The sequence below is a fragment of the Podarcis vaucheri genome (genome assembly GCF_965113315.1).
Source record: "Podarcis vaucheri genome assembly, chromosome: 3".
Taxonomy (NCBI): Eukaryota; Metazoa; Chordata; class Lepidosauria; order Squamata; family Lacertidae; genus Podarcis; species Podarcis vaucheri.
The window spans coordinates 125,403,532-125,428,987 of NC_138761.1; the positions used below are offsets into that span (position 1 = coordinate 125,403,532).

General features: G+C 44.1%; 1 protein-coding gene and 1 long non-coding RNA gene across 2 annotated transcripts in view; one reads left to right on the forward strand and one right to left on the reverse strand.

Annotated features, from left to right (window-relative positions):
- LOC309528866 overlaps window positions 1-25,456 on the reverse strand; it is a 145,572-nt gene that overhangs the window by 69,605 nt on the left and 50,511 nt on the right. The gene's annotated exons all lie outside the window — the stretch shown is intronic.
- On the forward strand, window positions 793-21,868 carry LOC309528841 (cysteine-rich venom protein helothermine-like). The gene is made up of 8 exons (XM_082216567.1): window positions 793-875; window positions 6,788-6,852; window positions 12,653-12,772; window positions 13,771-13,858; window positions 16,600-16,748; window positions 17,524-17,618; window positions 21,211-21,299; window positions 21,602-21,868. Exons 2-8 carry the CDS (start codon window positions 6,790-6,792, stop codon window positions 21,724-21,726), a joined length of 729 nt encoding a protein of 242 aa, XP_082072693.1. The 5' UTR covers window positions 793-875; window positions 6,788-6,789; the 3' UTR covers window positions 21,727-21,868.

The following is a 25,456-nucleotide window of genomic DNA, read 5'->3' on the forward strand; positions in this document are numbered from 1 at the left end:
CTGCCCAGTCCCTGACAATAAGCCTTATTTATACAGTACAGTCCCCTTTGTTTGCACAGTCCTTACTGTACCAAGTCACGTTTGGGCTGGTAAATATACCATAACAGACAGAACAAAATAGTTCTACAAGTTTTACTCAGGCCATTATGTTTGAAACATAACAGTAATGTATGCTTTCATAAATGACGTTCCCATCAAACCAGGTTTGACGGCAGTAAAATGGGCATAAGCCAAACAGAGAACTATTTTATATTCTCCTTGGAAAATGAACTCAGCCATCAGTATCCTATTCCTCATGCCTTGCAGTATCCATTATGTGAAGAATTCCTTATATTTTCAACACAAAAAGTACACTCTGATTTAGCTGAAAATTAATAATCAATGTTAAGTTTTTTAAAAAATGGATTAGTTTGATATTGTTGGTAACCCAGCCTCTAGTAAAAATGTGTTTGGTTTGGGGGGGTGACTTTTAGTCCAGTTCAGCCACTTGTTATGGAAAGCTCCTGATTTATTTTCCTTTTTGTCTTTTGCAAAGGAAAATCAAGTTGTTCCTCATCTAGCACAACTGTAGGGTTATAACAGCAGCAACAATTTCACAGCCAGGAAAATATCAGGAAATAAAAGCTATTAGAAAAACAAATATTGCAAGAAGACAGTGACACAATTCTCACATCCTACTTCACACAGCCGTTTCTGTGACTCACATTGCAAAGCAGGAAGCAACAAAGGTAGGGGTGTGTGGAGAATATATATATATATATATATATATATATATATATATATATTCACTGAAGCCAGAAAATCCACTCATTTTCAAAGGAAGGAAACTGCCTAAAGGTACAACGAATTCTTCTGAACTCCCTAGAAAAATAAAGGTAAGTTATATTGGGGATATCACCAAAGTTACATTGCTGTGGTGCATATCGCTTAACTCAGACAGCGTTCTATAATTATAATTATTATTATGTTTTTAAAGTACCGTTTTTCCTAGAAGCTCCAGGTAGCGCAGAGCTATAGTGGGGGGCAGGGAAGGGGGGTTTGGCCCTGGGCGCACATTTCTGAGGAGGCGCAATCATGCTCCCCCATAACAGGCACAGAGCGCTGACAGGCACGTTGGTCTAGTGGGCAGGTGGATGGAGGCAGTGGGCGAGGAGCCTCTTGGAGGTGGGCTCTGTTCACCCTCTGTGAGGGCTCTGCATGCGCCCCCCTGGCATGCCCCCCACCTCAGCTGCCCAGATGGGGTGCAGCACTTGCCCTGCCCTGGGCACTGGCAATCCACACTATGCCACTGAGGTGGTAGATATGGTTTTCTCCACTCAATTTCTCTTCGCAACACCCTGATCAGGTAAGCCACTTCCACCTTAAGGAGGAGGTGGGGTTACAGGCTCTCAGGACCCCTCCATGTGCGTGGGATGTGTGTGTGGTCAGCCCCGTGTGACTGGGGGGTTACCGGCTAGTGGTTAACCCTTCCCGGACTCCCTGAAGATGGCCAGGAGTGAGGTATAGTCAGTTAGGTCCAATGCCTAAGCCAATACCGCTCACAATCTGTAATCAATAAAGTTGTGGCCTTTTTTAGCCCATTAACCTTAATACTGGGGCCAAGCATTTTTATTCAACTATGGGGGTGGGGGGATGTCGGGGACCTTGCCACGCATTGTTAAGCTGCATGATCCTGACTGGCCAGTCACCCAGAAGGTTTAGTGGCTGAGTGGGAATTTGAACATGGCGTCCCCTTGGCCTTAACTGAACACTGGGTGTGTGTAAAAGTAAAACAAGTTAGAATTTCTATTTTGCCAACTCTCATTGCTAATGTCAAATCCTACCTGACACTGGCAAGTTATAAACAAGAAACAGAGAGAAGGAGATTATGAAAACTTATGCTTCTTATTTGTAATAAAATTGTTGTTGTCATTCCAAAGTGCCAAATATGGAAACACTGACTTTCTGTCTTTCTGTGACCAATTCGCCATTATAGAGGAAGATGATTAAATGTTTTCGGAAACACACAACATACTTTATGGGAAGTTGTCAGAGTCTAGCCATTTGAATGGAAAGATATGTTGGGAATCACTGTGCCTTTAACACTGCAGGTTGAGTTGTAGCCACTGAGCTGAGCACACTTCATGAAAGGTGCATTTTCTGAAAGTCTTAAAACCATCTCCACTTTCTCGGGCACGTTCACAATTTCACCAACACAGAACTGGAAATAAGAATGACCATGAGACCCACCCTGTGATGTGAACTGCCCTGTAATCTTTGAAGGGTGGTATACAAATTTAATAAATCATCATCATCAGTTTTCAAACTGGATAACCCTGGGGAAGCTTGCCAGGAATTCCATGAGATGATTATTAATAGCAAACATATGTCTCTGAAAGAAAGCTTGCCTGTTAGTAGAGATCACCCCCTCCAATGTACAGTGGTACCTCAGGTTAAGTACTTAATTCGTTCCAGAGCTCTGTTCTTAACCTGAAACTGTTCTTAACCTGAAGCACCACTTTAGCTAATGGGGCCTCCCACTGCTGCCGCCGCGCCACCGCCACACAATTTCTGTTCTCATCCTGAAGCAAAGTTCTTAACCCAAGGTACTGGGTTAGCGGAGTCTGTAACCTGAAGCGTCTGTAACCTGAAGCGTATGTAACCCAAGGTACCACTGTACAGGGGAGTGTTGGGTGTACTCTAAGGCATGCTCTCCAACTCATAAATCGCAATAAAGAGGCACAATAGCCTTGATAAGCTCTACTATACTTCCTCAAATCATCTGCAGCAGGAACATGTTGTGCAACAGGCATGTAAGACCCTCCCCAGCAATCACAATGCTATGGATATTGAGGGTAAAACCGCTGGACTAAGGGACGGGACTTATTTTGCAAAGGAAAGAAGTACGGAGTCTGAATCATTTTGCACAGCAATATTCTGATGTAAGAGTTGTGTATGGCTGAGACAATGGACTCTGTGGCTTGCACTGAGATTGCAGCAGCAGCATGCTGCGTTTGTCTAGAAGGCAAGTCTGTCACACTGTGGTGCCTCTCACTTTATTTAAAAAAAAAATTGTAGCCAAATATATGTGGTTGCACAGGTATAGCTTGTGCTCTACTGGCCTTAAAGATGCCTTAGAGGAGCTTGCCCCCCAGACTAATTTCGCCTTCTAGACTAATTTTCACTAAAGTTCCATGCTGTTCTATAGTATTGTCACCACTGGATTTGGTGGCTCTGTAGCAATGCTGACAAGAGCAAAGATTTAAAGTGGACAATGGCCTGATTCACACATCACAGTAAGCCAGAGTAGGGCTATATTATTATTATTATTATTATTATTATTATTATTATTATTATTATTATTCCTATACCACCTTTCATCTGACGATACAGGGCAGTTTATAATATAACACAAAAATGCATACCATAATAACAAAAACAGTACCTACCTGTATAAAGGTAAAGGGACCCCTGACCATTAGTTCCAGTCGGGGACGACTATGGGGTTGCGGCACTCATCTCGCTTTATTGGCCGAGGGAGCCGGCGTACAGCTTCCGGGTCATGTGGCCAGCATGACTAAGCCGCTTCTGGCGAACCAGAGCAGCGTACGGAAACACCGTTTACCTTCCCGCCGGAGCAGCACCTATTTATCTATTTGCACTTTGACGTGCTTTCGAACTGCTAGGTTGGCAGGAGCAGGGACTGATCAACGGGAACTCACTCCGTCGCAGGGATTCGAACCGCCGACCTTCTGATCGGCAAGTCCTAGGCTCTGTGGTTTAACCCACAGCACCACCCGCATCCCTCCTACACACAGTTTAAATAGTCATAGATTTAATTAGCCAAAGGCCTGAGCAAATATGAATGTTTTTGCCTGGTGCGTAAAGATATGTAACAAAGGCACCCGGTGCGCCTCCCTGAGGAGAGCATGCCACATGGATGTGCTGGTTCCCAAAGAGATGCTTGCACCCATTTGGGGGGCTTTTTAATTTGATACAGGACAGCTGCTAAGCCAAGGTTTGGCTTAGTGAGTCATCTAAACCCAGAATTGTGTTTAAGTTCTCTCTTTATCCATGAGGATGGACTGATATGATTATTTAACTTTTTTCTCCTTTTAGAAAATGTATCTACTACTTACAAGCTTCTGGATACATCAGAAATATTTTTCAGTGATAAAAAGTGACACTGTGCATTGGCACTGGAGAAAAACCTCTCAATCTACTGTTAGCAAGGACTTTTTCTTCATAAATACCACGACAACTTGTTAACTTGGAGTCCCAAAAATAACACAAGTTTTGGTGAATGATCCTGTTCTCAATTTCTTGTTATTGACATTTTGTATCTCAAAATATTTCTAAAGTGTTCTAAAGAGCCTCAACAGTAGACGATACATTTTAAAAATAAAAAAGAACTAAATGCCACTGTCACTCATTCCTATTATAACCCTTCTTTTTCAAAGAGCTCTCCATCAGCAGCTGCAAAGGAGAGCAGGTTCGGTTAATGAAAAATGTCGCCAGCGGAACAAATAACTAGCATTAACCATTCAGAAGTATAGGTTCTCTGATCATCGCAGAGCGCTCATGATGACACAGCAAACTCAGAACAATACTCAGATTCCTGCTTACCTATAATACTTAGTTACAGTTCCCAGCTCAGAAGGAAACAAAGTTCTGGTGTAGTATAAGGAGAGGCCGGACTGGTAGAGGGCAGTCATGGATCACTGCTCTGTGGCAGCCTTTTTCTCTTACCTGCAGGCGGGGGGTGGAGAGAGCGATAAAACATCAAAAGATTTGAATTACTGTGATATGCTGCTTCCTGATCTCTCTCTCTCTCTCTCTCTCTCTCTCTCTCTCTCTGTGTGTGTGTGTGTGTGTGTGTCTGTCTGTCTGTCTGTCTGTCTTTCTGTCTCAAGTAGCTGGCTTCTACATTAAGGATTTATTATGTATATTGTTATAGGATTGGGGTTGTGGTGGTTTAGATGATATCCTTGGATCGCAGCCAAGCCTGTGATTTTTTTTTTAGTGGGAATCTGCTGAGCTTCTTGAACCTCTCTTTTGATTCAATAATGGGGCTGGTAGACATCCATTTGCTTGTTAGACGTGTTAGCCCAGAAAGGATGTGTTGCCATACAGAGAACTGAGATGCTTCCAGGAGGAGTGGGGGGTGGGCCTTTCTCCTGGCTGGGTGTTAGACTATCCCCTGCTTCTTAGGATGACATAAGTGTAAGCCAGGAGGTGAAAGGACTTAGAAAGGCTCCTCTTGTTCTCGGCTGAATCCAAAATTATGGTGTTGGATACTCACCCACCCAGAAACTAACGAGGAGGCAAGATCTGTTACAGTGTAAATGCTGTGAGTCCCTTCATCCTATGCTTGGATTGTATATATGTGTAAAAAAGCCCACATATCCTAAAGATATCACAGTCTCCACTGACCCATACCGCCCAACTGTCCTGTTTTTACTGGGACTTAGGGAATTACAGAAGCTGCCCCGGGTTCTGATTCCATCCCAGGATGTCCTGCAATTTCAGGCAAGGGGGTTCTGCACCTTTGCCTGCTGGCCAGCTGCTGCCGACCACCACACACACGCACACAAAGAGGGTTGCAGCATTCTGAAGTACAATGCCACTTCTGGACATTCGTCTCTGCGGCCCTCCGTGTGTGTGTGTGGCATTGGGCAGGCGACGGCAGCGGGCAGGTGAGTGGCGATGTGCAGTGGCAGGCACAGACACGCACAAGCTGGTAAGGTGGCAAGTGAGCAGCAGTGGCAGGAAGGGGGGGCATGGTGTGAGCTGGCCAGCGGTGGTAGCAACAGTGGGATAGTGAAGGGTGACCCTATTTCTTCTTGGGAAATGTTGGAGCATATACTGACCTTCATTCCATGGAAACGAAACCCTGCATAAGTATTGGCATCCCAGGAATCTCTTGCCACTCAGAGATTAGGCTGCATGTATCAACAGGTAATTTCACATGGAAACATAGCACAAGTGTTCTCCCCCATGGATCACGATAACTCTCAGCCAAGCCCTGTCTTTGTAACTCTAAGGGCTTATCCACACTTCCTCTTGTTCTGCTACTTTTCCCCAGGGAAAACCACTCTTTAGCATACAATCAGAGCAAATAGAAATCAGGTTTCTCACAAACTGTTCTTTGTTCCAATTTGGAGCTAAAGAGCAGGTTTTCCCTGGGAATGGAGCAGGGCATGGGGGAAACTGCTCAGACTTGTGGGTCAAGTGGAAAACCACTTGGACCTGTGCTTTCTAGACATGGGACAGGTGGAAGTGTGGACAAAGCCTTAGACACATGGTAACCAAGACTGCCATCCTTAATTTGAGGACACATGGTTGGGATTGTGCTGTACCACGGTCAAATATTTACACTTTCTCTTAACACTAAATTTTGTCATTCAAAACAATAAATTTTGACTTACTGAAGAGGCCTCAAATGGCTTTAATGATCCCTGAAGGAAATCTCTACTCTAGCTAGACTGCCCAGTGTGCTGCTGTAGCCATGAGTTTTCTAAATCAGGGATGGGTTGGAGCAGATGATCTTTATGTCCCTTCCAACCTGATGATTCTGTTATTCGTGGGGAGAAGAGGGACCTGCCAGATCTTTGAAATTTGCTCAATGAGTAAAGCAGGCTCCCTGTTTCAGAAGGTCAACCAACTTACAGAGGCTTAGGAAAATGGCAAGCAGGGGCAGAGAGCCCCTTCACATAGTTTCAAATTACACAGGTAAGGTGGATGTTTTAGTGGTATAGATATATTGCAGTTAAGATGACAAATGTGTCCTGGTTTCTTTGCTTTTCAGCCATGATCCTGCTCTTTTTGTGTGCCTGCCTGACTGCAGGGCTGCATCAATCATCAGCTGCACAGGTAGGACCTTGGTTTATTTGTAGAATGTGGGGTGTTCCTAAAAGGCAAACTGGTTCCTGATGCTTTTGCTATGTCCACCTATACTAATCAAATCCAAGGAGATCTTGCCAGAGTGGGAAAGCACTTTCACACCCGCCCTTCAAGGTTCATTGAGGTCTGTGCTGGCCAAGCTTGACATGAGCGTGTCTGTGCAAAATAGCCCTAAGCTGCCAGGCAGGTGCCTAACTTGCTCCCTCTTCCTCACTCCATATTCTCTGCTACCTAGAGAGCAAAATCCTGCCCCAATCAGGCTCAAGGGGCTTTCCTGCTGGTGACTGCAGATAGAACCCATCTGCCTTTGCTAGGCCAGCAGACAAGAAGCTAGTTGAGCTTCTTTCAGAGAACTGACTTCACAGCTCTTGCCCCTCTGGTGAGTCACATCCAGAGGACAGAGCACTAACAAATGGCCAAAGGAATTTGAAATTAATTATTCTCATTTATTACATCCAGATTATAGGTTTGTAATCTTCTGTTTTTAACTCTCCAGTTTTTGTAGTATTTTTTTTTATTATTTCTGCTGTATTTTTGTTGTTCCCTGCTGCTGTTTTAGTGTTAACTTATAAATGACTTTCTATTATTCTCCAAAGAAATACACAAAATGTTCAAAAAGGAGGCAAAAGGATAATAAGAGAGTTCACAGGGAATAATATTATTACAGTAATACATGATAAATAAGCTACTTTACAAATTAAATCTACCATGAACACTTTAGATTTATTATAACACTGCTATTATCTTACAAAAACCAAATAAAAGCATGAAATTGATTCCTGTCCTTGAGATCCTTAACATTTATTTGATGAATTTAACTGATAAATTTTAATCACAGGGTCTCAATTGCTTTGCATATATTTATACACCTTGATTTTCTCCCCATCATTGTTCTCAATTTTATTATTCCTAACAGTTCCCATAATTTTCTGATCAATTCTATTTTAGCTGGTTTTCTACTGTCTTTCCTTTTAGCATATAATATCCATTCAAAGGATATATACAAGACTTGTGTCTAGTGCTTTTTAGATACACAATACTTTACAAAGTTCAGTAGATGCATGACTGGGTTAATAATTACGGTAAGCCCACAACTTAAGCAGGGGTTACATTCCAGGGCTCATGCCTAAAGCCAAAATCATGTAGAGTCAAAGCACATTGGGTTCAAAGGCGGGTGGGATTGCCAAAGTCATTTTTTCCTGGAACCCTGCCCCCTTTCCACCTCTGTCTACCTACCTATCTATCTATCTATCTCTCTATTGCCACAAGTTTAAATCTGTATGCACACAAGTTAAACGTCCATAAGTTGCAATATTACTGTATTGCAGATATTAATATTGTGCAGCATGAAGCAATTGGATGCACTGAATCCTTTTGGAACAAAAATTGTCCAGACTTATAAGTATTATTCAAAGTTTTACTAACCAGAACTTCTTCAAAAACAGGTACAAAAACATCCATGTTTTTCATCCAGAAAGTTTTATAAAACATATGCATATTCAAGCATAGGTTCTCCTTCTTAAATATATAACTTCATTACAATCAGCGCTGAAATCAAGGCTCTGTTTTTCCCACGGCCTGCACTAACCTGCATCGAGCTGAAGGCTATGCAGCTTCTTGAGACGCTTCATCATCACATCCTTCCCTGACTGTGCCTGGGAGCAAATGGCCAAGCCAGCTCCCTTTCAAAATGGTGACTTCGCAATGGAATACCTTAATCACATGATTGTTGTTTAGTCGTTTAGTCGTGTCCGACTCTTCGTGACCCCATGGACCAGAGCACGCCAGGCACTTCTGTCCTCCACTGCCTCCCGCAGTTTGATCAAACTCAAGCTAGTAGCTTCAAGAACACCATCCAACCATCTCATTCTCTGTCGTCCCCTTCTCCTTGTGCCCTCCATCTTTCCCAACATCAGGGTCTTTTCCAGGGAGTCCTCTCTTCTCATGAGGTGGCCAAAGTATTGGAGGCTCAGTTTCACGATCTGTCCTTCCAGTGAGCACTCAGGGCTGATTTCCTTCAGAATGGAGAGGTTTGATCTTCTTGCAGTCCATGGGACTCTCAAGAGTCTTCTCCAGCACCATAATTCAAAAGCATCAATTCTTCGGCGATCAGCCTTCTTTATGGTCCAGCTCTCACTTCCATACATCACTACTGGGAAAACCATGGCTTTTACTATACGGACCTTTGTTGGCAAGGTGATGTCTCTGCTTTTTAAGATGTTGTCTAGGTTTGCCATCGCCTTTCTCCCAAGGAGCAGGCGTCTTTTAATTTCGTGACTGCTGTCACCATCTGCACTGATCATGGAGCCCAAGAAAGTAAAATCTCTCACTGCCTCCATTTCTTCCCCATCTATTTGCCAGGAGGTGATGGGCCCAGTGGCCATGATCTTCGTTTTTTTGATGTTGAGCTTCAGACCATATTTTGCGCTCTCCTCTTTCACCCTCATTAAAAGGTTCTTTAATTCCTCTTCACTTTCTGCCATCAAGGTTGTGTCATCTGCATATCTGAGGTTGTTGATATTTCTTCCGGCAATCTTAATTCCGGCTTGGGATTCATCCAGCCCAGCCTTTCGCATGATGAATTCTGCATATAAGTTAAATAAGCAGGGAGACAATATACAGCCTTGCCGTACTCCTTTCCCAATTTGGAACCAATCAGTTGTTCCATATCCAGTTCTAACTGTAGCTTCTTGTCCCACATAGAGATTTCGCAGGAGACAGATGAGGTGGTCAGGCACTCCCATTTCTTTAAGAACTTGCCATAGTTTGCTGTGGTCAACACAGTCAAAGGCTTTTGCATAGTCAATGAAGCAGAAGTAGATGTCTTTCTGGAACTCTCTAGCTTTCTCCATAATCCAGCGCATGTTTGCAATTTGGTCTCTGGTTCCTCTGCCTCTTCTAAATCCAGCTTGCACTTCTGGGAGTTCTCGGTCCACATACTGCTTACAAGGAGTAATTCTACTCCTTGTAGAATTTTAAGCATAACCTTGCTAGCATGTGAAATGAGTGAAATTGTGCGGTAGTTGGAGCATTCTTTGGCACTGCCTTTCTTTGGGATTGGAATGTAGACTGATCTTCTCCAGTCCTCTGGCCACTGCTGAGTTTTCCAAACTTGCTGGCATATTGAGTGTAGCACCTTAACAGCATCATCTTTTAAAATTTTAAACAGTTCAGCTGGAATACCATCACTTCCACTGGCCTTGTTATTTGCAGTGCTTTCTAAGGCCCATTTGACTTCACTCTCCAGGATGTCTGGCTCAAGGTCAGCAACCACACTACCTGGGGTGTACGAGACATCCATATCTTTCTGGTATAATTCCTCTGTGTATTCTTGCCACCTCTTCTTGATGTCTTCTGCTTCAGTTAGATCTTTACCACTTTTGTCCTTTATTATGGTAATCTTTGTACGAAATGTTCCTTTCATATTTCCGATTTTCTTGAACAGATCTCTGGTTCTTCCCATTCTGTTGCTTTCCTCTATTTCTTTGCATTGCTCGTTTAAGAAGGCCTTCTTGTCTCTCCTTGCTGTTCTTTGGAAATCTGCATTCAATTTCCTGTATCTTTCACTATCTCCCTCGCATTTTGCTTGCCTTCTCTCCCCCGCTATTTGTAAGGCCTCGTTGGACAGCCACTTTGCTTTCTTGCATTTCTTTTTCATTGGGATGGTTTTAGTTGCTGCCTCCTGTATAATGTTGCGAGCCTCCATCCATAGTTCTTCAGGCACTCTGTCCAGCAAATCTAAATCCTTAAACCTGTTCCTCACTTCCACTGTGTATTCATAAGGGATTTGGTTTAGATTGTATCTTACCTGTCCAGTGGTTTTTCCTACTTTCTTCAGTTTAAGCTTGAATTTTGCTATAAGGAGCTGATGATCTGAGCCACAGTCAGCTCCAGGTCTTGTTTTTGCTGACTGTATAGAGCTTCTCCATCTTTGGCTGCAGAGAATATAATCAATCTGATTTCGATGTTGCCCATCTGGGGATGTCCATGTGTAGAGTCGTCTCTTGTGTTGTTGGAAAAGCGTGTTTGTGATGACCAGCTTGTTCTCTTGACAGAACTCTATTAGCCTTTGCCCTGCTTCGTTTTGATCTCCAAGGCCAAATTTGCCAGTTGTTCCTTTTATCTCTTGATTCCCTACTTTAGCATTCCAATCCCCTATAATGAGCAGAACATCCTTCTTTGGTGTCACTTCGATAAGGTTTTGTAAGTCTTCATAGAACTGGTCAATTTCAGTTTCTTCAGCATGATTAAGGAGAGTTAAACACTCACACGAACGCTAGCAGAGAACAACAACTCAGAGAGAGCTTCCTTCTAGCTTAGTAGAATTTTCCAGCGTTAAACCCTTTGTGACATACAGTGGTGCCCCGCAAGACGAATGCCTTGCAAGACGAAAAACTCGCTAGACGAAAGGGTTTTGCGGTTTTTGAGCTGCTTCACAAGACGAATTTCCCTATGGGCTTGCTTCGCAAGACGAAAACGTCTTGCGTTTTTTGCAAGTTTGTTTCCTTTTTCTTAACACCGTTAATACAGTTGCGACTTGACTTCGAGGAGCAACTCATAGAACGCGGTGTGGTAGCCTTTTTTGAGGTTTTTGGTGATTTTTTAAGCTTTTCCAAAACTTTTCCGACACCGTGCTTCGCAAGACGAACAATTCGCTAGACGAAAAAACTCGCGGAATGAATTAATTTCGTCTTGCGAGGCACCACTGTACATACAAACATCCTCCACTTCAATGTGCAATTAAACAATTATACTTAACATACTGTACTCCAGTTTGGATGACTTCGTTGATAACTGCAACTACCATACACCGTTGATAACTGATAACTACCATACACCAACCACTTTCTGACTCAGGACACCAACCCCTCATGTGATAATAGTCATTTTTCTTTTCTTTGAAGAAGCAACAATGCCCCCCTCCCATTTACCCAATATTTTACTTCTCCACAAAGTTTCTTTCTTAAATAAAAAGTCCCATACTTCATCTGTGGTTACAGTCTGCATGTTTTTCTTCTCTTTTTCTCTATAATGGAGTATTCCTTGATAATTCTCTTGTAACGTTATTCTTGTTCTTCTCTACTGTAAAAAATAAATGCTATTTTTAACTGTTAATTTATAAGATTATATTTAATAAATTTGGGTCATTGGTTCAAATATGTGTTTCCAAATGTAAACCATTCTGGGCTGAGTTTATTTTCATGTGACCTATCAACTAAAAAAGATTTATTTGCTGGGAACTCTTATCCGCATCCCTGTGTTAGCTTGTCAATAAGGACGCAGTCTCAATTTCTTTTCTTTCTGTTTCACTTTATGTATATAGTGTACATGATTCACATTTTAAAAGTTGCTCCATAAATATGAACACACACACACCCCACCAAAAAAACCCCTATAATGGCTCATTATTGGACCAGGGCGTTGTGCCTTGAGTACTTCCTCCTCCCTTCTCTTGCAAGCCTTGGTGTAAGATTTCTGGGGTTTACTAAACCATTGTTTCCCATTATGCCTCAACCAGAAAAGTGTGGCTTAAGTTGTAAGTGTGGTTAGGCTATGGTTTGCAAACTAGCATTTGGTTGATGCTTAATTCACAGTTTCCTAGTTCTGATGTAATGGGAAACTGTGGTTTAGCAAAGCCAGAAAACTTGCAAAGGGGAATGAGAGAAAGGTAGAGGAGGCAGAGCAGGGGGGAACGCACAGACACAGTCCGTGGTTTATCAGTCTGAGATGGTTGCATCTGAACACTTGGCCACTGTCTCTTTGGTTGCAGGTCTCTGACCATTTCGCTAGTTTGAGCACCATCAATGAAGACCAGAAAAAGGAGATTGTGGACATACACAATAAGCTACGGAGAGAAGTCCAACCACCTGCTAGCAACATGGTGAAGATGGTAAGACACATTTTGAAAACCCAGCAGAAATGTATTCAGGAACAATACTGGCATTTTTAAAATTAATTGCTGGGGGGGGGACCATTTGTTAAGGTAGGAAAATTATGAAACCAGAGCAAAATATAGTGGACAAGATATTGCAACATGGTTTTGTTTTTACCTGTTGCATTTTATCTAGTTAAGTCACTCTGAAATTTTGTTTTTTGTAAAAAGAGGGTAACAAATGTAATTATTGTTAACAGAGCTACAACAATCTCCATTAACCGATGATGAGTACATAAACTACTACACGAGTCAATCCAATGTGATGTAAGGATTGGAGTGGCAAACTAGGTCTAAGGAGATGCATGCTGAAGTCCCACTAAGCCATGAAGCCACGGCTCAGCCTCCTGGCTCTCAGCCTAGTTAACCTTACAGTGTTGTGTGGCTAAAATAGGAAGAAGAACCACATATGCTGCCTTGAGGAAAGTCAAGATACACAAACATAATCAATGAATGAATTTGGCAACATTAGCCATTTCTGGCAATGAGTTTCCTATTAAGTGGCCTATTTGCAATTGCTGTTTACCCAAATTCCACTCTTAAATGCTTGGTTACAGAAAAAAAATGTCAAAAACATTGCTAAATAAATCATCCTTTCTTTCTTTCTTTCTTTCTTTCTTTCTTTCTTTCTTTCTTTCTTTGCAAAAATAGACTAAGATCCAAATGCAGTAACGAAAATGCACCTGATTCGACTAGATAAGTAAGAGAAGCACAGAAAGAAATCCTGGGAACATAATGTGCTTCTAAATACCTATAATTTTAAAAAGGCTTGATTTCCACCATTGGCCATGATTTATTGAACCAGGCTTGTGCCAATAGCTGAGAAATGGTCTTTCAGTGTTTAGCTAGAACATCAACATCAGCATAGTTACAAAATCCACTGGTAATTGATGCATTTCTGGGCATTACTGTTCTATAAACTTGTAAGTCACTAAGGTATTTTTATCTGTACATAGAATTGGAGCGATGCTATACAAAAGACTGCACAATGGTGGGCAAACCAATGCACATTAGAACACAGTGCGGCATCTGATAGAAAACTAAGTAAGTAAAGAACCCATCTTCCAACAAATATGAGTTCAAACAGATTATTTAAAGTGGATTTTTGTTAGAAGACATTAAATCTATTTCATGAAGAAGAGAATAACAAATATTTAATGCAATATTTTTCTTTGAAAAAAATTGATTTGAACTTTTATTTTACTTCAGTCCTATATCAAAAGAAATGCATGTGGCACATTTAAAATATGCCGATTGGCCTTTGCAGCTGAATGTTTTATATCTTCATACCACACTTGAGGCAATATATGCAGGTCTTGGAATCTGCTCCCAAGGTTTGGGGGTTGGGAATGCCTTTTCAGAACTGGAGCCACAGAAGCTGCCCTGTACATACAGACCTATCCATATTTCTCTTTTGAACCAAGCCAAAGACTGTGCTCCTTGAAATGTCTTGCATATACCCCAATAAGTCTTCCAGCAGCCGTAATCTCTGCCATCTATAGCAAATGGTATCCAGGTAAGAACCTGGGTGCTGTAAGTTATACATTTATACATATGAATGCCCGTGAGGAACTACAGTGAAATCATGCAGTGTTGCCATAACTTGAAAGGGAGCCTGACAGAACAGGGGTGGAGGGAATCTCCAAGGGGGAAAGGGGGGAAAGAACACTTTTCTCCTTCCCACCATCCCAAAAGCTGACCCCACTATCATGTAAAAGTGCTGAAGTGCTAAAGTTTGAGATAGGTGTCAGCCCTGAAGTTGAGTCTTTTGTTGGTCTTTAGCAGGGAGAAACTTTCCAAAGAGTATGAAAAGGAACATTTCCCCCTTCCCTTTCCTCTTCTGTCCTCTTCTGTCTCCTGAAACCTTGGGTCAGGAGCTCAAGAAGGTACCATTCCTCCTCCTCCCCTTGTCTCTCCCTCTCTGGGCTCATCCCCACTTCTGCCTGTCCTGTGCCCACAAAGCAGGCCCCCAAGAGGTTTCTGCTTCCCAAACACAGGTCTGAGTAGTTTTTCATTTGTCCCACCACTTTCCCTGAGAAAACCCACCACTCTGCAGAAAAACCAATTGTTGTTTGTTCTGATTCAGTGGTAAACAGCAGGTTTTCCCAGAGGGAGACAGCAAGACAAGGAGAAGTGTGGATGAGGCCTTATTCTCTCTCCCTCTCAGTCTCTCTGCCAACACCCTCAATATTCCATGGCCCCATGCTTCCAATCTTCTGTGGGTTCTGCAAGACAGTGATCGCCGGTCCTTGTCAGGCTATTTTGGCTTGTGCCTATTTAGATTTATTTCCTTTCAATTTTTACAAGTGAGCATACTTCTGTGTACCCTGTATGCAGAAACCTCTGCCATTTAGAGGTGGATGCATTTCACTGCAAAGCTGATAGGCTGAGAAGTCCACCAGCACTCCACGTAAACAGCATTGGTGACCACATGCTTGAGGTGGTAGAGGGTTCTGCCTACTTGGGTTCCACCACAACCAGTAATCTCTCCAGTGACACTAAGCTGGGCAACCATATTGACAAGGCAGCTATGGCAAAGGCTCGCCTCTCCAAAAGGGTATAGGAGAATGGGTTGCTAATGATCAACACCAAGAAGAAAGTCTACCAGGCTTGCATTTTCAGTACACTGCTGCATGGAAGTGAGTTGTGGGCAACTAACACCGGCCAAGAACGACACCTCAGGGCCTTCCATATGTGCTGTGTCGGAAAGATTTGGGGTTGCAAAACCATGTAATGTCAGGGGAGAGACTTCCTGGCCCTTTCAGTACATGGGACTCCATTCACAGACAAGAGCAGTTTGATAGTGGAATGGACTCCCTCGGAAGCTGGAGGGCTCTCCATCACTGGAGGTGTTTAAGCAGAGGTTGGGTGGCCAGCTGTCATGGATGTTTTGGATGAGATTTCTGCATTGCAGGACGCTGAACCCAGTGGTCTTTGGGGTCCCTTCCAACTCTACAGTTCTATGATTCTGTGGTTCTATTACTATGTTTTACGTTTACTGTCAGAGGCAACAGGTCTCAGTATAAAGGTAAAGATAAAGGAGAGGTTTCAACAAAGGAAGAATGTTAAATTTTGTAGGTTTTTTGTGAAAAACCAATAAATAAGTTTTTTTAATAATAAAAGAAAAGAATTAGGGGTAAGGTCATTACAGATTTATAGAAAAGAAACTAAGTCCTAGACCAGGATTGGCAAAAAAAATAAGCCGCGGGCCAGTCCACTGTCCCCCAGACTTTGTGGCAGGCAGAGAAGCTTCACCAGGGGGAGCTGGAATTAGAGGTGAGGGGAGCAAGTAGTCCTCCTCCCCACCCCCCAACCCCCAACCCCAGCTGCTGCGCTTACCTACCCAGGGGCCGCTGCTGCTGCTTCTCGTGGGTAGGCAGAGGGAGTTTGTCTGCTCCACTGGAGCACCAGGGCGGCGGAGACAGGAAGATGAGCGGTGCAGAAGGGCTGGCTCCAGAGAGGGCCTGCTTAAAATGGCGCTCAGCCAGCTCAGCCCAGCCTCCTTCCTCCTCTAGGCAGGGCAGGGAGAAGCCAGGAGGAGGGAGGGAGGAGGCGCCGCCGCAGTGGGGGGGGATGGAATGGCACAGCCTGAACAAATAGAATCCCCATGCCGATCCACAGATAGTCCGTGGTCTGGATCCTGAAGGCAATTGGGCCTGATCCGGCCCATGGCCCTTAGTTTGCAGACCCCTGGCCTAGACAGTATAAATGCTACTTTTCCTGAAGCACATGCAGAAGTAGGCAAGCCTTCAAGTTCTTGTAAATAATTGTTTTTCCACTTGCAGATGGCACATCCTGTGGTGAAAATCTCTTCATGTCAACTTCCCCCAAGAGTTGGACTGAAGCCATTCTGAGTTGGTATAATGAAAAAGATGACTTTCTGTATGCTTCTGGAGCAAAGACGGAAGGAGCCGTGATTGGCCATTACACTCAGGTACTATGACACTGGTCAAGGGTTAAAAAGTTTGAACTATTTATTTACAAATTTAACTAGCTGTTTCAAAAGTGTTTGGAAGGGGCAGACTAGCAAGCAGAGATATCAGTTACTATAGCAGAGCAAATACAGCAAAATATGTCAGTTCTCAAAGCCCAAGAAATGTAACTGAGGATACTGTCAAGAAATTTCAAAATCAGTTAAGCCTAAGCTTGAAATTCAACAACAATATCCAAAATGCATTCGCCTTGCTGAATGTTGCGCCATGGTAAAAGAAACGTTCACTACCTGGCTAACATCTTCATACTTTTTGAGGTTTCCAATTATTTTTTAAAAATAAACTATTTTGCTATCTTAAATTTCTCAAAGCAGTTCACAAGAGTATTTGAAACAAATCACATGGACCCAAATGCCTTTGCAAGGTAGACAGAGATGTTTTTACTCCTGAACAGCTCTTTATGGGAAGTAAGTTTGAATACATTGCACAAACTGCCGATTCTATAGGAGAGGTTTGCATCAATGCATGTCTCTTAGACTGATTTGTGATGAATCATCTTTATTATTTACTAGAGATGTAGGAGGGGAATTCTATTCAGTTTGCATTTAAAGGCAAACCTGTTGCACTGTACATGTTAGGGGAAGGTGGGATCTGTGCAATACAATTGTAGCAGTGAGATAGGATGTGTAGGGTCCATTTCAATACTCCTTAAGGTTGTCATGTTGTGCACTCAGATTTACAGTGTGATCACATTCATGTTCATTTGTGTATCTGCAGGTGGTTTGGTATAATTCACGTCTAATCGGATGTGCTATTGCCTTCTGTCCAGACCAAGAATACCAGTACTACTATGTTTGCCAGTACAGTCCTGCGTATGTATCAACAGAAGAATGTGCTGCCTCTTGCAATGCTGTTTTTATCTTGGGACATAAACATTTAAGTTTAGGGTTAGCAGCCAACCTGTATTCTGTAGCATTGACCAATAGCATTGTACTTTTTTGAGAAATCCTCACAGGGGACTGGAAAGCCAGATTCAGCCAGACTCCATCCTGCTGCTTCCAGTTTCCTCCAAGCTCTATACCAGGGGTCAGCAAAAAAAAATTCATCGTGGGCCGGTCCACTGTCCCTCAGACCTTGTGGTGGGCCAGAGAAGTAGAACAGCGGGGAAGCTGGAAGAAGAAGTGAGGGGGGCAATTAGTCCCCCTCCCCAGCCCCCAGCCCCAGCCACTGCACTTACCTTCCCTGGGGCTGCCACCACCTGCTGCTGCTTTCTTGTGGGTAGGAAGAGAACATCAGCTCCACTCTCTGGCCCACAGGAGTACCAGGGCGGCGGCAGCGGCGGAGTGAAGATGAGCGGCGCGAAAGGGCTGGCTCCGGAGAGGGGCTGCTCAAAATGGCGCTCAGCAAGCCCAGCCCCCTTCCTCCTCTAGGCAGGGCGGGGAGAAGCCAGGAGGAGGGAGGGAGGAGGCGCCACCGCGGTGTGTGCGAGGGAGAGGGAGGGGATGGAATGGGGCAGGGGAGGTGCAGCCCAAACGAACAGAATCCCCATGCTGATCCACAAACAGGCTGTGGGCCAGATTCTGAAGGCCATGGGGCCTGATCTGGCCCGTGGTCCTTCGTTTGCCGACCCCTGCTCTATACCTATTGCCCGCCAGAGTCTGCTTCATGCCATTTATATGTTCTGTCAGTGCATATAAAGGTACAGTAAGGATCCTTTTCTGGTGCATATGGGAATGAGTTTCCCTTCTCTGCCTTCTCTCTTGGCTGCAGCCACCTGGGATTTTCTTCTGCATAATGTGCCTGGATGTGTTCAGTATAATGTGTTCTGCATAATGTGCCCTGTGCCTGGAAGTGGCATGTGAATGACACAACTCCATGAGGGCAGCCAACTGCAGGGGTCAATCCTACACAGTTGGCAGATTTCAATCTTGACCTCCAAAGCGCAAACAAAACATATTATATGCTCAAAGTACTATTGCTGTGTAGTTCCTTTCAGTAACTGCTTTCCTTTCTTTTCAAGGCAGCCTGCAGCATCTTGCTCCTATGTGGTGGTTTCCTCTACTACAGGAGGATAGGAAAATTGTTAAGCAAAACAAATCTATTTAGTTGGATGCAGCACATAACCTGCCACTAGTTTCGTTTACCTATTTGTATTGGTGCTTCCCTACTTGTGGCCTTCCTCATATGTCACTAGGGACTCAGCTCCCTTAGTAAAGAAACAAGGAACTGAATGTGTTTTAAACATGCAACACCAGATGGCGCCAGAGAGCAGTAATTGTTTAAAACTACATTTCTCATAGGAATTTTTTCTTTTGTTAAAATGATCTAATTTCTGACTAATTTATAGCGTTTTCCCCATGTGTTTAAATCTACCCTATGTCTCATATTCATTGCTGAATATATCTTACACAATTAACAGAATAAAAAAATTCCTTCCAGTAGCACCTTAAAGACCAACTAAGTTAGTTCTTGGTATAAGCTTTCGTGTGCATGCACACTTCTTCAGATACCTGAAGATACCATGCGCACTTCTTCAGGTATCTGAAGAAGTGTGCATGCACACGAAAGCTCATACCAAGAACTAACTTAGTTGGTCTTTAAGGTGCTACTGGAAGGAATTTTTTTATTTTGACTATGGCAGACCAACACGGCTACCTATCTGTAACAAAAAACAGGTAAAAGTATTGTCTCATGGCAGTTCACTTGGCTGCCAGCAGGTGCCACTGTGAACTGCAGGGTGATGGCAGACTGAGCTCCCAGAGCTATGGGGCCGTTGCAGCCATGTTGCAGGGTGAGGAAGGGGGCGTGGTAACCCTTTTCTCTAATCGCAGTTATGCAGAGGCTGAATATGATTCCACAACAGCAACAGCAATGAATCGGCATATCCTCAAAAAAAACACTTCACAAACAGCCCTGAGACTTGACATCTCATTAAGAAAAGAAGTTTGGGGCTTCAATCTTAATCTTAGTTTAGATTAAGCCCTGATCTTCAGTGCCTGCCTGTTAAACTTTGGGTAGCAAAGCCCTCTGCTGGGAGCTGGAATGATCTGGCCGAGGTCATGTGGATTTCATTGGATGGTTACTGTAACAGTTAAATAAAATCTGTGAATTCTTTTTGCCCAAAGTAGCTAATATGGTTTGCTTTCTTCACCCCATAACTTCCAAGGCACAAAATGTTCTGTTCTGTTTTGTATTGCTTTGTTTGAGTGTTGTTGATTTTTCTGATCAAACCGGGCCATGACCCACCCCAAACAGTGTTTGTTATGACCCCTGTATGCATCCCTGATCCGGACAGACAGTTGGAGGCTGCAGTGGCATGCAGTGTGGAGCTGACTCTGGCTCAGGGTTCAGGGCAGTCTAACTATGGAAGATGGGGAGACAGCTGCTGCAGATGGACAAGAACACCCAGAGGAGCACCCCAGGTCACTAGGGCCTATAGGGCCAGAGTCTGGACCCTCACAGGCCCCTTCCACCAGGGGCATAGCATGGTGGGGCCAGGGAGGCTGTGGCCCCAGACACACAATTTCGAGGGGGTGCAAACTAGGTGCCCCCCAAGGACCCCCATCCTGCCCTGCCTGCTGCCAGGGGTCTCTGGGCCTAGCCTCAATGCTGTGTCCCTGGCCCCCTCACTAAATGGCTGCCCAGGCAGGGCTCACTCGCTCCTTGCTTGGTGTCCTTGCTCGGACAGAGGGATGCAGGCAAGGGGCAAACCCCAGCATGGCCCAGCCCAGCGCTTCTCTCTGCGGGCATCAGGGAGAATCAGCCACCAAGGGTTGTGTCAGCCAGCTGGGCTCCCCCTGCACTGGGGGGGAGCAGCACAGCACACCCTGCTTGGCTCCAGTGGTGAGGGCTGGGTTGGCGTGGCAGGGTCTGTTCATCCTCGGGGCCCCGCCTCTGCCTGGCATGCATGTGCAGGCACCCCAGGCATCGCCAAACAAGACGATGCCGCTGCGTGCCAGGAGCACACCAGAGGTGAGGTTAAGGAAGGAAGGAAGAGTGCCAGTGGCCAGGGGGTTGTCCATTTAAGGCTCTGAAGCAGCTCTGGAGCCTGAAGGAAGCGCCTGAATAGAAGGCCTCAGTCTGCCCCCAACCTTTCTTGGAGCAAGTTACTCGCTTGGTGCCTAGATGAATGATAGAGGGGTGTGTGAATGTGTCTTGAAAGTAGGCTTTAAGTTAATGGTACTGGCCCTAACAAACACTGAAATGTGGCCCCTGGAAAGCTCTCCCGAATGCAGTGTGGCCCTTGGGCTGGAAAAGATCCCACAGCCCTGATGCAGTGGCCAACATCTGTTTTTGGAGCGGGCATCAACCCCTCTAGCCAGCTGTTCTCTTCTATACCCCACACAGCCCCTTCCCCTCCTAACATTGTGTGGAAGATTGAGCAACTGGTGCCATTTAAGAAAGGCCATCTCTCAAGATAGAAAGAAAAAGATATAAACTGCTGGTTTTCATTTATCATTCCAGAGGGAACATCAAAGGCAAGATTGCCACCCCCTACGAAGCAGGAGAACCCTGTGGGCGCTGCCCAAATGATTGTGACAAGGGATTGTGCAGTAAGTTTGAGAATGTTAAACTATTATGAGGCAAAAAGATACTGGCAAACTCTGAGTGCCCTTAAAGAAGTTTGTGAAATTATCCAACTAATCCTTGTACATGAAAACCATAACCCTTCTCTTAAAAACAAATATTCAACACCAGCTGGTCCCCAGAGTTTGCTATGGTGGAAAACAGGATGCTGAACATTTGGTCTGATCCAGCAGGAGGCTCTCCGAAAGAGTCATTTTTGTTTTGTTTAAATTTTCTCCAGTTTGTAACTCTCTCTCTCTCTCTCTCTCTCTCTCTCTCTCATTTTTAGCCAATCCATGCACGGAAACAAATCTTTATAGCAACTGCGCGAGCTTAAAGGATCAAGTGGGATGTGATCATCCTATAATGGAAAAGTGTGAGGCTTCTTGCAAATGTCCCACACAAATAATATAAGGCTCCTGAATTTCTTACTTATACCAACCATCTCTTTGTATTAATATAACAATACGCTTTGCTAAATTAGACTATTGTTCATTTTTGATTATCACTGATCCATAGACTACTACAGGACAAAACCATTTTATATGTAAATGGTTTCTAATAATTTTTTTACATGTAATTGTAATTGTTTATAGTTATTACAAAAATGAATTTAACATTAGAATTTTCCCCTCTGTCTGATCTGCAGTCAAACTAATAAAGCTTTCGAGTCTGAGAAAACAAAAGAAAATGTTTTGATTTCCTTGTGACTACGGAATGTAGCAAATTGCAGTTTGACCATTTGTGCTCAGGGTGTGGACAGCAACAATCCCACAAAGAAAGAGAAATGGCCAGAACTTTACTGATTACAACTAAGCCACTTTGACCTAGCAGAGGGTGCAAGGATCCAAGTATTGGGCAGCCCGGCTCTGGGCAGAAGCACGCAGCCAATCTGCAGGCTGGGAAATGTTAGTGGAAGGTCAGAGAACTTTGAGTCCATGAGCCACTATTGCCGTCCTGCAGGTCACAGGCATTCCAGGGTCAAAACTGGTTTGGGTCCAGAAGCAACACCCAAACACCTCCTCAAGAGAGTCCCCACTGAGAAGCAGGGAACCCAATGCCTGCAGCACCTGCCAGAAACTAAGGACAACATCATCAATAAATGTAACATCCATGCCAAGAATAACAGGGCTCTGGGGAAGGCAAAATCCCCTCCCCCAATGCCCAGCTCCATCAACCGGGGGGCAACCTTTCTCCATAGCAAAGGCTGAGTGCTGCAAAACAAGAATTCAATAAGTTCAAGCCAGGTGTCACCCATCTTGTATTTGTGCCTCTCATTTTTTATTTTTTTTTTGCCCAAGTGCAATACTTTACATTTCTCCCTGTTAAAGTTCATCTTGTTTGTTTTGGCCCAGTTCTCTAATCTGTCAAGGTCGTTTTGAAGTGTGATCCTGTCCTCTGGGGTGTTAGCCACCCCTCCCAGTTTGGTGTCATCTGCAAATTTGATCAGGATGCCCTTGAGTCCATCATCCAAGTCGTTGATAAAGATGTTGAATAAGACCGGGCCCAAGACAGAACCCTGTGGCACCCCACTAGTCACTCTTCTCCAGGATGAAGAGGAACCATTGATGAGCACCCTTTGGGTTCGGTCAGTCAGCCAGTTACAAATCCACTGTGTGGTAGCATAGTCAAGACCGCATTTTACCAGCTTCTTTACAAGAATATCATGGGGCACCTTGTCAAATGCCTTGCTGAAATCAAGGTAGGCTACATCCACTGTGTTCCCTTAATCTACCAGGCTTGTAATTCTGTCAAAAAACGAGATCAGGTTAGTCTGACATGACTTATTTTTCAGAAATCCATGCTGACTATTGGTGATCACAGCATTCCTTTCTAGGTGCTCACAGACTGTTTGCTTAATGATGTGCTCCGGAATCTTCCCTGGTATTGATGTCAGACTGACTGGGCGGTAATTATTTGGGTCCTCTCTTTTCCCCTTTTTGAAAATAGGGACAACATTTGCCCTCCTCCAGTCTGCCGGGACTTCGCCTGTTCTCCAGGAATTCTCAAAGATGACTGCCAGTGGTTCTGAGGTCACATCTGCCAGTTCTGTAGTGGTTAAGAGCGGTAGTCTCGTAATCTGGGGAACCGGGTTCGCGTCTCCGCTCCTCCACATGCAGCTGCTGGGTGACCTTGGGCCAGTCACACTTCTTTGAAGTCTCTCAGCCCCACTCACCTCACAGAGTGTTTGTTGTGGGGGAGGAAGGGAAAGGAGAATGATAACCGCTTTGAGACTCCTTAAAGGGAGTGAAAGGCGGGATATCAAATCCAAACAACTCTTCTTCTTCTTCTTTTTCTTCTTCTTCTTCTTCTTGGATGCAGTTCATCTGGCCCTGGAGACTTGAATACATCTAAACTAGCCAAGTACAGTGGTGCCCCGCAAGACGAATGCCTCGCAAGACAGAAAACTCGCTAGACGAAAGAGTTTTCCGTTTTGGAGGTGCTTCACAAAATGAATTTCCTATGGACTTGCTTCGCAAGACGACAATGTCTTGCGAGTTCCTGCTGGGGTTTTTTCCTCCCCCCCCTTTTTTTCTAAGCCACTAAGCCGCTTATCAGCTGATCCGATCAGGCTAAAAGCCACTAATAGCGCTAATAGCGCTAATCCGCTAATCCTTCAATGGGCTTGCTTCGCAAGACGAAAAAACCGCTAGACGAAGAGAATCACAGAATGGATTCTTTTCGTCTTGCGAGGCACCACTGTATTCTTGTACTATCTCCTTAGTTATTCTGGGCTGTGTTTCCTTTGATGAATCATTTGCTCCAAATTCTTCAGGTCGGGCATTGTTTTCTTTATCGGAGAAGACTGAGGCAAAGAAGGTATTGAGGAGTTCAGCCCTTTCTGTGTCCCCTGTTTGCATTTCACCATCTTCTCCTCTGAGTGACCCCACTGTTTCTTTGTTCTTCCTTTTGCTACGAACATACCCATAAAAGCCTTTTTTGTTGCTTTTAACCTCTCTAGCAAGCCTGAGTTCATTCTGTGCTTTAGCTTTTCTGACTTTGTGTCTACACGTGCTGGCTATTTGTTTGAATTCCTCTTTGGTGGTTTCCCCCCTTTTCCATTTTTTGTACACATCCTTTTTTAATCTTAATTCAGTTAAAAGTTCTTTAGATAGCCACCCTGGCTTCTTTAGGCACCTTCCATGTTTCCGTCTCATTGGTATTGCCTGACGTTGTGCTTTTACTATCTCCCTCTTAACAAACTCCCAGCCATCATGAACTCCCTTTCCTTTTAGTATTACTGTCCATGGGATCTCTCCCAGCACTTCCCTAAGTTTTATGAAGTCGGCTTTCTTAAAGTCAAGAAATTGAGTCCTAGTATGCTTGGCTGCTCCTTTCCGCTGTATAGTAAACTTCAGAAGAGCATGATCACTCGCGCCTAATGGTCCTTCCGCTTCTACCCCACTAACCAGGTCATCAATATTGGTTAGGACCAGATCTAAAATGGCTGTTCCTCTTGTTGCTTCTCCCACTTTCTGGACAATGAAGTTGTCTGCAAGGCCAGTGAGGAATCTGTTTGACCTTATGCTCTTGGCTGAGTTTGACATCCAACAAATATCCGGGTAATTGAAGTCCCCCATTACTACTATCTCCCTTCCTTTTGCATGCTTGGCCATCTGTTCCAGGAAGGCATCATCTATGTCCTCCGTTTGGCTTGGGGATCTATAGTAAACTCCCACAATGAGGTCTCTGTTATTCTTCTCTCCCTTAATTTTGACCCAAATGCTCTCACTTTGGCTTTGAGGTTCTAAATCTTGGATCTCTTCACAGGTATATACATCCCTGACATATAACGCCACTCCTCCTCCTTTCTTGTCTGGTCTGTTTCTCTGAAATAGATTGTATCCCCCCATTATTACATTCCAATCGTGGGACTTATCCCACCAGGTTTCAGTGATGCCTATTATGTCATATTTAGTTTGCTGTACCAAGAGCTCAAGCTCATCTTGTTTATTTCCCATGCTTTGCGCATTAGTGTACAGACATTGAAGTCCATTAATCATTCCCCCGTGTCTCTTATTTAAGGTTTTTTTCCTCCCACCACTAGGTCTGCGTGCTGTTTGCTCCATTTGGTCTATGACATTTGGATGATCATCTTCATCAATTGATAGACTCCTACCTTCAGGAGCACTGTCTCCCTCCC